Raw genomic sequence first — 17,696 nt, forward strand, 5'->3', positions numbered from 1 at the left:
CCACCTCGTGCCCCTTCCCCTGATTTCTCCGTCAATATCAATGGCATTACCATCAGCCCATCCCCACATGCCAAGGTCTTAGGTGTTGTCCTGGACTCTGAACTCTCCTTCAAACCCCACATCCAATCGCTGTCCAAATCTTGCCGCCTCAGCCTCCGCAACATCTCCAAAATACGCCCCTTTCTAACCAAAGACACAACAAAGCTCTTAGTTCACTCCCTGGTAATCTCGCGCCTCGACTACTGCAATTCCCTTCTCATTGGCTTACCTTTACACAGGCTATCCCCCCTTCAATCCATCATGAATGCTGCCGCCAGACTCATCCACCTCACCAATCGCTCAGTGTCCACTGCTCCTCTCTGTCAAGCCCTCCACTGGCTTCCGCTCACCCAATGAATTAAATTCAAAATACTTACAACATCTTACAAAGCAATCCACAGCCTAGCCCCCAGCTACATCACCAGCCTCATCTCAAAATACCAACCTAATCGCTCTCTTCGTTCCTCTCAAAACCTCCTGCTCTCTAGCTCACTCATCACCTCCTCCCATGCTCGCCTCCAGGAGTTTTCCAGAGCCTCTCCAATCCTATGGAACTCCTTACCCTTATCTGTCCAATTATCCCCCACTCTATTAGCTTTTAGGCGATCTCTGAAAACCCTCCTTTTCAGAGAAGCCTATCCTACCAACCCCTAACAAATGTACCTCCTTTTCTCCATCAACCCATCCCCCACGGTTATTGCCTTTTGTTTCACTTGACCCTCCCTTCTAGATTGTAAGCTCTAACGAGCAGGGCCCTCTAGTTCCTCCTGTTTTGAACTGTATTGTAACTGTATTGTCTTCCTTCACATTGTAAAGCGCTGCGCAAACTGTTGGCGCTATATAAATCCTGTATAATAATAATAATAAGCAGGTGCTCCTAGAGAACCTACAAATTCTTTCAAGGGTTCTTCAGGGGTAACAAGGTTGAGAAAGGCTGGACTAGAAAATAAATGGAGGCTCTGAAAGGCTGCTACTGGCAACATAGACACTTACCTTTCATGCAGGCGATGTTCCGTTAGGTACCGCAAATAGCAAAGGTTGAGTAACCAACAGAAATCACTGCTGGATCTGACAACAGTCGTAAAATCTGATAGTTGATATGGATTACTGCACCATGCAGGTTTTCATTGTATTTGACAATTTCTTAATGAATGAGCCAAATGAAGACAATTGTTGCTGGTTACATTAAAAGTACCTCTGCCCCATCCTCCATAAACTGTTGTAAAAAGAAAAAAAAAGTCATGGCTCACCTTAAGCTGGGTGTAGAAGCCCCCCAGGCTGCAGCAGACCCGACACTCCAGCATCTTGTCATCATTGTTATGAGCATATCTCAGGGCCTTCTCAAAGCATTCCAAGGCCTTCTGGAACACGCTGAGGCCCAGATAGGCATTCCCCAGGCTCAGTGACACCTGTCCATTCAGGTGCAGGCTGACAGATGTCCCCTGCATGTTCAGACACGTCTTGCAGTAGGAGATGGTCTTCTGAAATTCGCACAGCTTTTCATTGCTGCGGGCTAAGTTCAAGTAACTTTCCGTCAGGAAGTCTGGGTCCTCCAGCTCCCGAGCTGTGTCTATCTGGATCACTGCAAACTGAGGACAGAAATGAGCTGAAATGTGAGGACATGCAAACACAGAATCGCTAATATTTCATTCTTTAATTTTTTTTGCATAATCAATTAAATTATTTTTATACATTATAATTCCATACCACACAACCATCACTATCATGACATTTCTATTGTTGACCAAATATTTTAGCAGAATTTTTGTTTCCATCACTAATGTGTATGCCTAGCCAAATTTTTTTTTACATTTCTGCATGGAGTGGGAAAGGATGCAGTTTTTTTCTTCTATCTAGTGTTCCCTAAGCCTAGGTTCATACTGTGTAAGACTGTGTAAATTGCACACTTTCCTGCACCAACAACAAAAACTCACTTAAAGCAGTAGTAAACCGGCCGCTTAAAAAAGAAAACCTGAAAGGCAAAGTTATAATGTGCTAGTAGGCATCACATACTAGCACATTATGTGAAACTTACCTTAAAAAGAAGCCCTACAGCGGTATGCTGTCCCCGCAGACAGGGCTTCCATCTCACCCGGTCTTCCTTATGTGTTGGCGGGCCCCGGTCCTTTGATTGGTTGAGCCTAGATGATGTCACTCCCAAGCATACGCACGGGAGCCGCTGTTCACGGCACTGGACTCTGAAGGAACGGCACAGGTATGCAGTTCCTTCAGGACACATGCGGCTGTGACATCACCGGCGGCTTCGCAATTAAATATCTCCTAAATGGGCACAGGTTTTGAATACGTATATTTCTCTCAGCCAATCACACTGATAGCTGAGCATGCTGGGAGAGGCTATTTATTTGGAGGAATTCAGGTGATCTGTGTCCTTACCACCCAGACGGTGTGTGAAGAACAGCTGCTGCTGGGTAGGCCTGAAGCTTGATGCCTAACCATGTGCTCTGGGCTCTGTAAGGGGGAGCCTACACACTGCCCGGAAGCACGAAGGAAAGGATGGAGACCTGAAATGAAGTACCAAAGGAACCGGGGAACCATGGAGAACCTGGGAAAGCATCAAGATGGAATCATCCAGAGAGTTCCTGCACCTTTCGTCTGTTGAATTTTGTTGCTACAGGAGACAGCATACGCTACAAAGTACAGAGCTTAAAGGCTCTTTTTCTGTACTGCTGTCTGCCTATTCTACATTTTTGTCTAAGGAGTCTGCTGATCTGCCGTTTTTGACTGAGGGTGTCCTGTGCCCTACCCCTCTCTCCCATTTTTGTTCCTGTTGTGAGAAATAAACTTCTCTATAAAAGTGACTGGCACCCATTTTTCTATCTTGTACACCACCCACCATGCCTAGTACCTTGCACCCTGAGCAGGAATGTCGGCCCTCCCTGTCTCTGGGGGTCACCCTCAGGCTCCTGGAGGTTGGGGAGGGGGGTGCTACTCATCCAAAAAGTACTCATATCCCTTGAAACTTTCCACATTTTGTCATGTTACAACCAAAAAAGTAAATGTATTTTTTGGGGATTTTCTGTGATAGACCAACACAAAGAGGCACACAATTGTGAAGTGGAAGGAAAATGATAAATGGTTTTCAACGTTTTTTTACAAATAAATATCTGAAAAGTGGCATCCATTTGTATTCAGCCCCCTTTACTCTGATACCCCTAACTAAAATATACTGGAACCAATTGCCTTCAGAAGTCACCTAATTAGGAAATAGAGTCCACCTGTGTGTAATTTATTCTCAGTATAAATACAGATGTTCTGTGAAGCCGTCAGAGGTTTGTTAGAGAACCTTAGTGAAAAAACAGCATCATGAAGGCCAAAAAACACACCAGACAGGTCAGGGATAAAATTGTGGAGAAGTTTTAAAGCAGGGTTAGGTTATAAAAAAATATCCCAAGCTTTAAACATCTCACAGAGCATTGTAATCCATCATCCGAAAATGGAAAGAGTATGGCACAACTGCAAACCTACCAAGACCCAGCCGTCCACCTAAACTGACAGGCAAGGAGAGCATTAATCAGAGAAGCAGCCAAGAGGCCCATGGTAACTCTGGAGGAGCTGCAGAGATCCACAGCTCAGGTGGGAGAATCTGTCCAAAGGACAACTATTAGTAGTGCACTCAACAAATCTGGGATTTATGGAAGGGTCGCAAGAAGAAAACCACTCATATACAAAAATTACAATCATATACAAATTAGCTGCCAACACAAGTATGCAGATATAATAGCATAAAAGATACAAGTATTACAAAAGAGTGCAGCGCTGGTAAATACATTAGTCCATTAGTTGGAAGGTAACCATCAAAATTTGTTGCTAGTAGACATTGTGAGAAGAAGAGGGAGTGTCCAGAAAGGAGCCCTCACCAACACCCATTCACACTGCCTCTTACCCCTTGATGTGGACCTCCAATCCTGGAAGGTCAACAGGCACTGTTGTGAAAATCCTGGAGCAAGCCACTGGATCAAATAGTCAACTTCTCCCATATGGAACCAAAAGTAATTGCCCACAACGTTGGCAGGATTGGGGGTCCACATCAAGGGGTAGGAGGCAGTGTGAATGGGTGCTAGTGACGGCTCCTTTCCGGACACTCCCTCTTCCTCTCACAACGTCTACTAGCAAAAAAAATGTTGATGGTTACCTGCTAACTAATGGACTAATGTATTTACTAGTGCGGCACTCTTTTGTAATACTAATACTAGATTTTTATATGAACGTTCGTAGGAACATTACTATGAAAATTTGTATGAATATTATCATTAGTATATTTGAGAAATATTCAAAAGTACTTCAACATTTTGTTTGCGGTTAACATTTGATTTTGGAACAATTAGAAAACGGAACAAAAATTTTAAATGATACATTTTAAACAAAATGCTACTAATGTAAGGACAGCACCCCACCCCCCTCCTTTGCTTACCCCTGTGTGGAGACCCCCTGGAGTGTTTTTTTTTTTTAACTTTTCTGGCATTACACTAAGCCATGCGCTGTGAATGGTGACAGGAACTTTGTCACGTATATTTTCACTTTTTTTTTTTTATATTATATAGTTGCATACAAAATGCACTTTTTATCTTTCAAAAAGTGTTCCCCGGTGCTAAACCTTTAATCCAGTTTCTAAGTTGCTGCGTTTGTAAATTTTAAAAGCCAATATAAAGGAATAGTGGCAAAAAAAGCACTTGTGGGTTTAACTAATTATTATTATTATTTATTTTGTATAATTCTCCTAGGCCAGAAACCAGGAAGCAAATAAAGAATTAAAAAAAAAAAAAAAAAAAAGGTTAAAACAAATAAATATAATATACCTGCCATGGTGGACTGCAGTATACTGCTTGACTTCTAAGACAACATAACCAGACACAGAGTATATCATGGAATTCTCTTTAATGTATGCCTTTGTGATTAGATGTACCGTTTCAATTTGTATTTTATTTTCTCTGTTGGCGCTCCTGTTGAGTGCCTTGTTGTATGTACTTTATACTTTTTCTCCGTTAATAAAAATAGTTTAAAAATATAATATACCTTCCGATTTACTAATTACTATCAGCATAAAGATTAAAAATAGTTAATGATGATTTAGAGTTCCCTCTTTAGGTAAAGTCTCTTCAATGGAGCCCTTAATAGCAAACAAAAATACAACAGCGGTTCTAGTCCTTAATTGATTTAAATATGAACATCTGTTGAGGAGAGATAAATAAAAAAAGGGAGGGGGAATCTTGGGCTGTTCATTGGAATTTCCATTTTGCTCTTGGGGATGTCATCCAGGCTTTATACACTGCTCAAAAAAATTAAAGGAACACTTTGAAAACACATCAGATCTCAATAGGGAAAAATATCATGCAGGATTTCTATACTGATATGGACTGGGTAATGTGTTAGAAATGAAAGGATGCCACATTGTTTATTGGAAATGAAAATGATCAACCTACAGAGGGCTGAATTCAAAGACACCCCGAAAATCAAAGTGAAAAAATTATGCAGCAGGCTAGTCCATTTTGCGGAAATTTAATTGCAGCAACTCAAAATGGCACTCAGTAGTTTGGATGGCCCCCACATGCTTGTATGCATGCCTAACAACGTCGGGGTATGCTCCTAATGAGACGATGTATGGTGTCCTGGAGTTTTTCCTCCCAGATCTGGACCAGGGTATCACTGAGCTCCTGAACAGACTGAGGTGCAACCCAGGGGCACCGAAACATGATGTTCCAGAGGTGTTCTATTGGGTTTAGGTCAGACGAGCGTGAGAGGCATTTAATGGTATCAACTCCTTCATCCTCCAGGAACTGGCTGCATACTGTCGCTACATGAGGCCTGCGTTGTTGTGCACCAGGAGGAACCCAGGACCCACTGCACCAGTGTAGGGTCTGACAATGTGTCCAAGGATTTCATCCCGATACCTTATAGCAGTCAGGGTTCCATTGTCTAGCCTGTAGAGGTCTGTGCATCTCTTCATGGATATGTCTCCCCAGACCATCACTGACCCACCACCAAACCAGTCATGCTGGACAATGTTACAGGCAGCATAATGTTCTCCACGGCTTCTCCAGACCCTTTCATGTCTATCACATGTGCTCAGAGTGAACTTGCTCTCATCTGAAAAGCACAGGGTGCCAGTGGGGGACCTGCGAATTTTGGTGTTCAGTGGCAAATGCCAATCAAGCTCCATGGTGCCAGGCAGTGAGCACAGGGCCCACTAGAGGACGTCAAGCCATTAGGCCACCCTTATGAAGTCTGTTTCTGATTGGTCAGAGAATAGAATAGTCAGAGGCATAGAATGCATGAAGGTAAAAAACCTTAAGACTTTAGAACCACTTTAAACAGTGTGTGTTTACACGACTCATGTTAATTGTTTCGCTGGAATGGATAAAAGCATAGAAGGGCTCAATTTCCTTTCCTGGAGAAAAGCCCAGGCATTTAGTCTAAAAAGAAGATTTGGAGTTCAGATTGGCTGACAATAACAGGAGAGATTAGGTTGAGCTTTTTGTCAATTACGTAGCACTGGAGGGAACTATGAACAAAATTGTCTCTAGGAATAGTAAGAATTTCAACAACTCTATTAGACTTGATATATTTCAAAAGCACTGTTAGCATGGCCTAATTTTGCTGTCTTTAACAGTTGCCTATCACGTCAGTAGTCTTTGACAATCTTCTTTTCTGTACAATATATTTTATTAAATTGTTGATAAAGAATAACAAAGGTTAAATAATTACACGGCATAGGCTGGTAAACCATTATAATACAAGTAAAATACAAAAGGAATGAGATGTCAGGGTATTGGAAGATACATGATAAATGATACAGTAATAAAGGGTAGCAACCTAGAGGCGGGAATAATAAGATTTTTTACTTACCGTAAAATCCATTTCTCTGATGTTCATTGACGGACACAGCTCCTCATCTTCTTGACTATGTGGGTTATACTGCCCCCTACAGGAGTAGAAAAGAACTTGACTACACCTATGAGGCAGTCCCAGGGGGTATTCTCCCACTCTCTGCTATAGGTACTCAGTTTTGTTACAAGCAGTGTCAGAAGAAAAACCCAACTCCGCAGAGGGGTGGGTGCTGTGTCCGTCAATGAACATCAGAGAAATGGATTTTACGGTAAGTCAAAAATTCCATTTTCTCTTTTGTTCATTGACAGACACAGTTCCTCATCTTCTTGACTACGTGGGATGTCCCAAAGCAGTGTCAAACATGAGGAGTCGGAATAGCAAGAAAAAATACTTCTCAAAGCTAAACATAGCTAACCAGGTAACATGGAGCTCAACCATAAAACAACTGGAGCTCACCTGAAAAGAATTAAAAACACCCTCAAGGAAGACCAAGTCCTCTAAACAGCAGCCTGCAAAACGTTGAGGCTAAAGGAAACATTTGCAGATGCCAACACATCCACCCTATAAAACTTTGTGAACGTGTGCACAGATGACCAGGTGGCCGCCTTGCAAACCTGCATCAATGACGCGCCCAAGAGGCACTAAGCGATCGAGTAGAGTGTGCCTTAACAGGGAAAGAAGGAACCTGCGACGGGGCTCCTTACCCTTGGAAGCATGTGGAAGAAGAGTACTCTTTCCCCCTGTGAGGCCTTTGATGATGTCACCCAAGGAAGCTCCAAACAGGCGATCTCCCACAAATAGAAGATCAGATAAGGCCTTCTTAGAAGCCTGGTCCGCAGACCAGCATTTCAGCCAGATAATACGCTACAGGACCACTGCTGAGACAGACAGTCTAGAAATCAAGGGAGCCACATCCAAAGAGGCGTCACAGGCAACTGTAGCCCTTGGACCAACTGATCTGCCAACCCTGCAAAGGCAGGGGGGGCGGTTCCCCTTCCAGGTCCCTGCATAGAAGTTTTGTCCACTCAGTCATAGCTTGCGACACCAGGGAAAAAGTAAATACTGGGGGAAAAAGGGGGAAGTGTTTGGCGCTGCCAATATATGTGTGATAAATAAAGTGGTTAATAAATTATTGTGCCTGATGTATTGCTTATCGTTGTTAAAAGTGCAGTGGTGTAACGTGATACCACATAAAACTCATATTCATGTAAAACTCGTAATCATGTAAAACAGCATAGGTTAGATATAAATGATAAATGATGCTATAACTGGTAAAATAAGTACAAATTAGTGCCTCTCAAGTGCAGGTGAGAACAGTGATGTTGTGATATGTGCAGTATGAGTGGTAAGCACCACCCAAACTTAAAAGGAAAGAAAAAAGTGCCCACAATGATAAAGCTTTAAAATTACATATATAGAGTGAGCCAAAATAGATAAATAAATAAATGTGGTGTATAAAATCACTAAACCGTGATGTAAGAAAAATTGTAAGAAAAAGGTATTAAAACCTCCAGGAGTATACTCAATTTAATGAGTGTGATAACAGATATTGGAACCTGGCTGAGTGAATAACGTGAACCGTGACAAGAAGTGATCAACAAAAAAAAAATATATCAGCCTTAAAAAGGTCCCAAAAAACCGTAAAGAAAAGTGGTCAAGAAATATTTAGTGAGCCAATAAAAAATATTAAAAAATACAGAATTCAAGTAAGTGTAGATAAGTGTAGATATATATATAAATATAAATGCCTTAAAGGGAGTATATTGCCAAATAAAAATATAAATATAAGTCCTCAGAGCCAAAAATAGTAAAAATAGTCCAAAATAGTGATAATAAGTGCCATAAAAGTAAATACTGGCCTAAGTGCCGAACCAGCCACAGTGAACATAGGAGGTCAGAGGCCTTGACCCACCATATCAGCTGGGTCTGTAAAGACCAGGGACTCTTTAACTGGAATTACAGTGGCTTTATTCAACCTGGAAACCGAGGAGTCCACTAAATGAGGAACCATCCATTTTTTAAGGGGAATCCTCAAAAGAGTACCGCATTGCAAAACGCTTAAAAAAATAATTTCAGTTTTAGATGCGCTTTAAATGGTTAATGTCCTAAATAGGTTATGCTTGCTATATAAAATAATGAGCATTTAAAAAGACTAAGCAAGGTCCTGGACTGTAAATCTTACCTTTCAGTTGGAACCTAAAGATCCCACGCTGCTCTGATTTCAGGTCATGTGACCTACAGTAGCGCTGTACCATGGGTGCTGACATCAGCAGAGACTTTATTTACTTCATTAACACCCCAGTGCGTTGCTACCAGGCATTGGCATCCTTGATGGGTACCTTTTAACCGTGTGGGGCTTTTAGTTTAAATCAGCTTTATTAAATGATATATTTAAAATATACACTGATCAGCCATAACATTTTGACCTCCTACCATAACCTGTCAACAGTAGAAAATCCTTTAACCACTTGCCAACCTCGCTATAGCTGAATGACAGCTACAGCACGGCTAGCTAGTTCTAGGATGCCGTCATACAACGGTGCGCCGTGATCACATCCGCTGCACACCACGATTTGTGATCGCAGTGTCTGGAGGACACTGCTGATCACAGTTTGAGGTAAAGAGGCAATCAGTGGCTATTTACCAGGTGATCAGCTGTGTCCAATCACAGCTGATCATGGATCTTATCAGAAGCAGGTTATCTGTACATCTTTCCTCATGCTGACAGCATGAGGAGAGGAGAAGAGAGCCGATAACCGGCTTCTCCAAAAGGGACATCTCCAGTGCTGCCAATCAGTGCCCATTAGTGCCTCCTCATCAGTGCCACCTATCAGTGCCACCTATCAGTGCAGCCTCATCAGCGCAGATCAGTGAAGGAGAAAAATGACCTGTTTGCTAAACAAACTTTGAAAAAGCTTTTGTTTTTCTCAAAGTTTTTGTTTTTTATTTAGCAAAAAATAAAAAACCCAGTGGTGATTAAATACCACCAAAAGAAAGCTCTATTTGTGTGAATAAATGATAAAAATTTTGTATGGGTACAGTGTTGCATGACCTGCAATTGTCAAAGTGCTATAGCGCTGAAAGCCAAAAAAATTGGCCTGGGCAGAAAGGGGGTAAAAGTGCCCAGTATGCAAGTGGTTAAGGCCTGCAAGCTGCGAGGCTGGGCCTCTAATCAGCACCTGACCTGTCTGCAGATATGACGCTTCATGCACAACAAACTGCAATGCACTGTGTGTTCTGACACCTATCTGAACCTCTTCTATTTTATCTGATTACACAGACCAGCCTTTTGCTCTCCACGTTAATCAAAAAGCCCTGGCCACCCATGACCCTGTAGCTGGTTTTCCTTCCTTGGACCACTTTTGGTCAGTCCTGACCACTGCAAACTGGGAACATCCCACTAGAGATTCAGGTTCATATTTGCTCTGCCTCTGACCCAGTCATCTAGCCATCACACTTTGACCCTTGCCAAAGTGACTCAAATCCCTACACTTGCCCATTTTTTCAGCTTTTAACAGACAATTTCAGGGCCAACATGTTTACTTGCTGCTTAATATATCCTCCCACCCACTTTTAGATGCCATTGCAACAATAATTATTATTATTCACTTCACCTGTGCTGATATATTTATAAATGATCAGTGTATAGGAAACTGGAACAAAGTCACAACATGTTCCATTTTCTGCTGTTAAAAGTGAAGTTTCTCTTTATAGTGTACCTGTGGGCAGGAAAACTTGCACCCTTCCACTTGTCTTGGCTCCCCTCCCCATGGGCAGCCTCTCTAGTCAAGGTGGAGACGAGGAGGACAGGGAGGAACATGCCACGACGCAACTAGTCTGCAAACTTTTGTACTGCCCAAAGGACTGTCTCCAATTATCACCTAAAGTCTATGGACAACTTTTCATTTGCTAGCTTGCCACAGTAGATGTTCATAAATGAAAACAACTATAAATTTTCTGTGCAGTGCATTAAAGTGGTTCTAAAGGCTGAAGATTTTTTACCTTCTGTGTGCATCGCTCCCCCCCCCCCCCATCCTTACCTGAGCTCCCTTCAATCCAGCGATGTTCACGATAGCCTCAGCTCTCCCAGGACACTCTCCCCTCAGTCAGTGAGCCAATGAGGAGAGAGTGGAAGGACGGGGCCGAGCCTCAGCTGTGTGTCTTATGGTGAGACAGAGAGTGGCTCCTCCCCCTCAAGCAGCACCCCCAGGGCAAGTGGCTTTCTCTGGAGGGTCTTCTTGAGGGGGGGAAGAGCCAGGATTTCCGGCGGGGGACCGGGAAAGAAGAGGATCGGAGCTGCTCTGTGCAAAACCACTGCACAGAGCAGGTAAGTATAACGTGTGTTATTTAAAAAAAAAAATAAAATAAAACTAAGCTTTAATACCACTTTAATTTAAGGACATCTAATGAACTCCTTTGAATGTGAGTTGATAGAATTCTATATAAGTATTTGGCCATTTAAGAGCTTCCCTGCATACTTTAAATGTGCTTTGCATAACTCAGCTAAAAAATGTATTTCATCCCTGCTCTGGGGGCAGCTATTTTTGTTGCTCGGCTCACTTTCCAGAAGAGTAATGTATACAATAAGTATTCAAATTCATGGCCTGTATGCAAGGTTAAATATTTTTTTGTTTTGGAAATTGACTGAGTTTAAAGTGATTCTATATGCCACTTAAAACGGAGTTAAAGTATATTTATGGTCAAAATGTATCATCCTGTATTCAATTCCACTTTGCATTTCAAATATTTCTAGCCAACTCCTATTAATCTGAAAGTTCTGGAAGTTGTAAACTTACTTTGTGAAGGTTCCCACACATTCACTTCTTTGAATTCTGGGACATATATTCTCTGTAATTAGGCACTGCTGTGCCACCCATGATACAGAGACTGCTTTCTGAACAACAGAGGTGCTGAGAGGAGGAGCTTCATGAGGCGGAGTCAGGACAGGAATCACTGCTTGCAGGCACCAAGGTACCATGGGATATGTAGTCCTCAGAAAATTAAAGTAAATGGCAGAGGAGACACTGCAAAGTATGCAGGGAATCCTTTAAGTTGTGGAAAGAGATGACCAGCAGACAGGCAGAACTTACAACATGAGGAGATTTCAATGAACCTTATATTTGTCAAACATAACTATTGTTTGTATTGTTAGTACAATGTTGATCTTATAAAAAGAACAGGTGTGCTTTGCCCATAGATTCTTTAATTTACAACAAAACCTAAAAATATTAATACATAAAGAGAGTTAATCTAACCGCTTTATGACCGCCCATTGCAGATTTACTGCTACAGGGTGGATGCTCTGTACAGGATCACATATATACATGATTGTGCACTGCTGGGTTTTGGGCACGATCGCATGGCGGCGGCGGCTCTTTACCGCTGTGATTTTACACAATGTCCTCTGGGACCCACCAATCATTCGGTACTCTGACAGAATGACAGTCTGCCTATGTAAACAAGGCAGACTGTTATTCTGTGATTACAGAAGCTAGAATCCTGTGTTCCTGTGAAGCTAAGTTGCTGATCGCAGCCATTACTAGTAGAAAAATAAATAAAACTATCCCATAGTTTGTAGACACTGTAACTTTTACACAAACCAATCAATATACACTTATTGGGATTTTCTTTTTTACTGAAAATATGAAGCAGAATACATATTGCCCTAAATTGATGAAGAAATTTGATTTTTTAAATTTTTTTTATTGGATATGTTCTAGAGCAGAATGTAAAAAAATTTGATTTTTGACTTACCGTAAGACATTTTTTCTGATGTTCACTGAAAGACACAGCTCCTGATCTTCTTAACCATTGAGTTGTACTGCCCCCTACAGGAGTAGGGCACTAGGCAGAAAAAGAATCTGGCTACGCTCCTGATCTTCTTAACCATTGAGTTGTACTGGCCATACAGGAGTAGGGCACTAGGCAGAAAAAGAATCTGGCTACGCCTATGGGCAGTCCCAGGAGGTATACTCCCTCTCTCTCTCTGCTATAGGTACTCAGTTTTGTTACAAGCAGTGTCAGAAGAACAACTCCACAGAGGGGTGGGTGCTGTGTCCGCAAATGAACATCAGAGAAATTGATTTTTTGTTAAGTCAAAAATCCCATTTTCTCTGTCGTTCATTGACGGACACAGCTCCTGATCTTCTTAACCATTGGGACATCCCAAAGCAGTGTTAAACATGAGGGGTGGGAACAGCAAAAAATAAATTCCCAAGGCAAACTATAGTTAACCTGGTAACAGGAGCTCAACCAAAACAACTGAAGCTCACCTGAAAAAACAATACACCCTCAAAGAGGGTCAGGTCCTCTAAACAGCAGCCTGCAAAACCCTGTGGCCAAAAGGAAGCATCCGCAGATGCCAACACATCCACTTTATAGAACTTTGTGAAAGTGTGCACCGATGACCAGGTGGCCACCTTGCAAACCTGCATCACTGACACCTGATAACAGAAGGCCCAGGAGGCACTGTGCGCCCGAGTAGAGTGCACCTTGATAGGGAAAGGAGGAACCTGACCCTTGATAAAATAGGCCTGAATCACTGTTTGTCTGATCCATCTGGAAATGGTCGCAGAGGAAGCAGACAACCCTTTCCGAGGCCCAGCCGTAAGCACAAGTGAGTCTGATTTCCTAAAAGACCTTAGCTGCCAAGTACACCCTAATCGCCAGGACCACATCCAAGGCATGAAAAACAATTTCCTTCAGATGTTATAGCCTAGGACACAGGGAAGGCAACACAATGTCTTCATTCAAATGAAAATCAGAGACAACCTGAGGAAGGAACGATGGACAGGGATGAAGAACCACCTTATCACTGTGAACCACCAAGTAAGGTGAACGACAGGGTAATGTCGCCAATTCCGACACCCTGCGCACAGAGGTGAAAGCCACCAAAAAGGTCACCTTCTGGAACAGCATAAGCAGGGGAATCTCCTGAAGATTCTCAAAAGGAGGCTTCTGGAGGACTGATAGCAACAAACTGATGTCCTAAGGTGGCATCAGAGACCACACTGGAGGGGTCAAGTGCCTAACTTCCTGAAGAAAAGTACGCACAAAGGAGTATGTGGCCATGGGCAGTTGAAAGAAGACCGCTAAGGCCGACACCTGACCCCTGATAGTACTCAAGGCCAGTTTCTGGTCAGCCCCCTATTGAAAGAAGGTCAAGATCCGAGCCACCAAAAAAAGAGCGAGGGTGAACCCCAAGAGACTCACCCCGTGCAATGTACGTCTTCCATGTAAGATAGTAGATCTTCCTAGAAGTAGATTTCCTAGCTTTTAAACAGCGTTGGAATCACTGACTCACTGACAAACCTCTGTCCATCAACACCAGGCGTTCAAAAGCCAAGCCGTCAAAGCCAGCGAGTGTAAAGCAGGATGGAAATTACCTCAATGATGCCCCACTAGAGACACAACTAATGAAACACTTTTGGATGAAGGGACCACTCCCCTTGGTCAAACTCCTGCCGACTGAGGTAATCCGCCTGCCAGTTTTCCACCCCGGGAATGTGTACGGCAGAGAGGCCTGGAAAGGACCGTTCTGCCCACCTTAGAATGCCGGCTACCTCCAGAGCTGCCAGGACACTTCTTGTGCCCCCCTGGTGATTGACATAAGCCACGGCCGTTGCACTGTCCGATTCAATGTGCACTGGACATCCCTGAAGACAATCTGTCCAATGTTCCAGGCACAGTCTGATCGATCTGAGTACCAAGACATTGATTGGTAGTCTGGACTCTTCCTGAATGCTTGCCGAGGACGCCTACCCAGCCGGACAGGCTGGCATCCGTGGTGACCACTGTCCAATACGGGGGGGGATGTGCCCAGCCGAAGCGCGGAAGAACGTAGCCACCATATCAGGGACTCCTTCTTTCCCCATCTCAGCCGGATCTGATTGACCAGAGACTGTGGATTCTTGTCCCATTTGGCCAGAATCTCCCTTGCAGGGACCTAGTATGGAACTGTGCAAACGGAACCGCCTCGAAGGTAGAGACTAACAGGCCCAGCTACCGCATGCAAGTCCGGAGGGATTACCATCTGCTGGACAGCAGGAGACGAATTACAGCCTGCAATTTCTGGAGTTTGTCCAGAGGAAGGAGCACTCTGGCTAAGGCCGAGTCCAGAGTCAAACCCCGATAGTCCAGCTTTGTGGACAGAACCAGGAGGAGACTTCTGAAAATTCAGAATCCAGCCAAACACCCTCAAGCTCATATGGCAAGTTCCAGGTTTTCCACCAGAGCAGTAGGAGACTCCCCTCACAGAAGGAGGTCGTCAAAGTAGCCCAGTACCGTGATCCCCCATTGGCATAACAATGCTAGCACCGGGACAAACACTTTCGTGAAGACCCAAGGAGCAGAAACGAGATCAAAATGTAATGTCACAAACTGAGAATGCTCCTCTCCCACGGCAAAGCGGACGAAAGGCTGGAGACCGACACATATTGGAAGCGTCCTTGATGTCGATAGAGGCAAAAAAAATTCCCTAATGCAGGGAAGTCGACACTGTGCGAACAGACCCCATTCTGAACTTCTGCACCCGCAGAAAGCAGTTCAGCGTCTTGAGGTGCAGAATTGGACGCACCTTGCCTTCCTTCCTGGTGAATGTAAACAGGTTTGTGTAAAAACCCCTGAAAACGTTCTGAAGTCGGAACCGGGACCATCACCCTTTGAAGTAAAAGGTCTTGCACCTCCCCAAAAGGAGCAGACCGGGGACAGTCGCACGTTGGAAGGAAGAACCGTACCGGAGGGTATGAAAGAGACTCAATCTTGTAGCCGAACCTCGTGGACCCACCTAAATTGTACCAGGGAAGTCCACGGGTCCAGGAACCAGCAAAGATGTCCCCCTACCCCAGATATGGGTGGGAGTGCACCTTCATGCTGAACGGTACTTGTCTGTGGGTCTGGAGAAGCCCGCTCTGACTTGCTAGACCAAGTTCGCTTGGATCCTCCAGAGGATGCCTCGAAGGGCTCCGATCCCTTGTCAGTTGACCCTGAGGAAGCCGAGAAGGAGGGCCCACGTCTACTACGAGGGTCCTTGCCCTTAGTAGCCTATGGAAGAAAGGTACTCTTCCCCCCTGTGAGACCTTAAATGATGTCATCCAAGGTAGCACCAAACAGGCGATCTCCTTGAAAGGGAAGATCAGTCAAGGCCTTTTTAAAAGTCTGGTCTGCAGACCAGCATTTGAGCCAAAAGACACGCCGAAGGACCACTGCCGAAACAGGGAGCCGAACCACTAGGTGAGCCGCTTCCAAACAGACATCACAGATAAACTGCAGCTCCTGGACCAGCTGGTCCGCCAGCTCAGCAAAGGCAGGGGGGAGCTACTCCCCCTCCAGGTCACAGCGCAAAATCCTAGCCCATTCAGTCAGAGTCTGCGACACCAGGGCAATAGTGAATATCCGCCTCAGTGCCGAACCAGCCATATGTTTACATATTGCAGGCCACAGCCTCCGCCTTCCTGTCAGCTGGGTCCTTAACCAGTTCTGGACCCTTAACGACCAGACCTTTTTTTGTGATTTGGCACTGCGTCATTTAACAGTAAATTGTGCGGTCATGCAACACTATACCAAAATAACATCGATATCCTTTTTCCCCACAAATAGAGCTTTCTTTTGGTGGTATGTGATCACCTTTGCAATTTTTATTTTTTGCGCTATAAACAAAAAAGGAGCGATAATTCTGAAAAAAAAAACAATATTTTTCACATTCTGCTATATAACATTCCCATACAAAAAAATTATTTAAAAATCAAAATTTTTCATCCTTTTAGGCCAAAATCACAATAAGCGGGTTTTGATTGGTTTACGCAAAAGTTATCGCGTCTACAAACTAGGGGAAAGATTTATGTCATTTTTATTTTTTTACTAGTAATGGCGGCGATCTCAGATTTTTAGTGGGACTGCAACATTGCGGCAGACTGGCAGGGAAGGGGTTAACATTATGGGTGATCAACGGGTTAAATGTGAGCCTAGGGGAATGATTCTAACTGTGGGGAGGGGGGTGGCTTGTGAAATGATCATAGAGACCTGTGATCACAGGGGCTCTAGGATCATTCCAGGGAGAAGAACGGTCAGCTGTGTTTCCAACAGCTGAACGCTCTTCTCTCTCAGTGGGGAGCGATCGCGGGTGTCAGGCGGCAATCAGAGCCGCCTGCCCTGTACATCGGCTTCCCCGCTGCCGAGTGTGCTTGCCCCTTAGCTGCAGGCGCGCGACTGACGTAGGTCTATGTCGGTTTGCCCAGGAGGGCCGCACTGCCGCAATAAAAATGCCTTTAGTTCTATCCTAAAGCATAAGTTCACCTTTTAAAAAGATAAAAGGATTAATAAATGCACATCTTTTTGTAGTTAAAAAAAAAAAGTGCATTTATTATTTCTTCTATTTTGAGTCTACAGCATTGCACCCCCGACCGGCAGGTCACAGGTGTAATCTCAGGCTCCTGCAGAATGTCATTGTATCAGTTGTAGGATGACAGGAAGCATCAATGAACTACCAAGAGCGCTGATCGGCACCCTGGTAGTCCGGGGGGGGGGGGGGTATTCATACGGTCGCTGTACTGGTAGCATACTCGTGCCTAATAAACCTGGGTCCTAGGCATAGGAGGTGTACCCACCTCGCCTGCCCTTGTTTGGTTCTGTAGGTCGGGGCTTTCTTTTCCTCCGGCCTCTTTACACAATCCCTTTTTGGGATCGGATTTCCATGACAGTGAGCCCTTGATTTTGATCTGTACCTATGTTATATGAAGTACTTTGTCTCATGTTATTTCCGGCAATTGTATTAGGCAGTTTGCTCCAACCACAGCGTACCGACCCCCCTCGTT

At 43.9% G+C, this 17,696-nt stretch overlaps 1 protein-coding gene across 1 annotated transcript in view; it reads right to left on the reverse strand.

The window, feature by feature from the left end:
• Window positions 1–17,696, reverse strand: part of RAPSN (receptor associated protein of the synapse) — a 73,543-nt gene that overhangs the window by 39,194 nt on the left and 16,653 nt on the right. The window contains exon 2 of the mRNA XM_082270444.1: window positions 1,290–1,628. Within this exon, the coding sequence (XP_082126570.1) occupies window positions 1,290–1,628 (339 nt within the window). The remainder of the gene's footprint in view (window positions 1–1,289; window positions 1,629–17,696) is intronic.

This window comes from Pelophylax lessonae (assembly GCF_965119305.1).
Source record: "Pelophylax lessonae genome assembly, chromosome: 10".
NCBI lineage: Eukaryota > Metazoa > Chordata > Amphibia > Anura > Ranidae > Pelophylax > Pelophylax lessonae.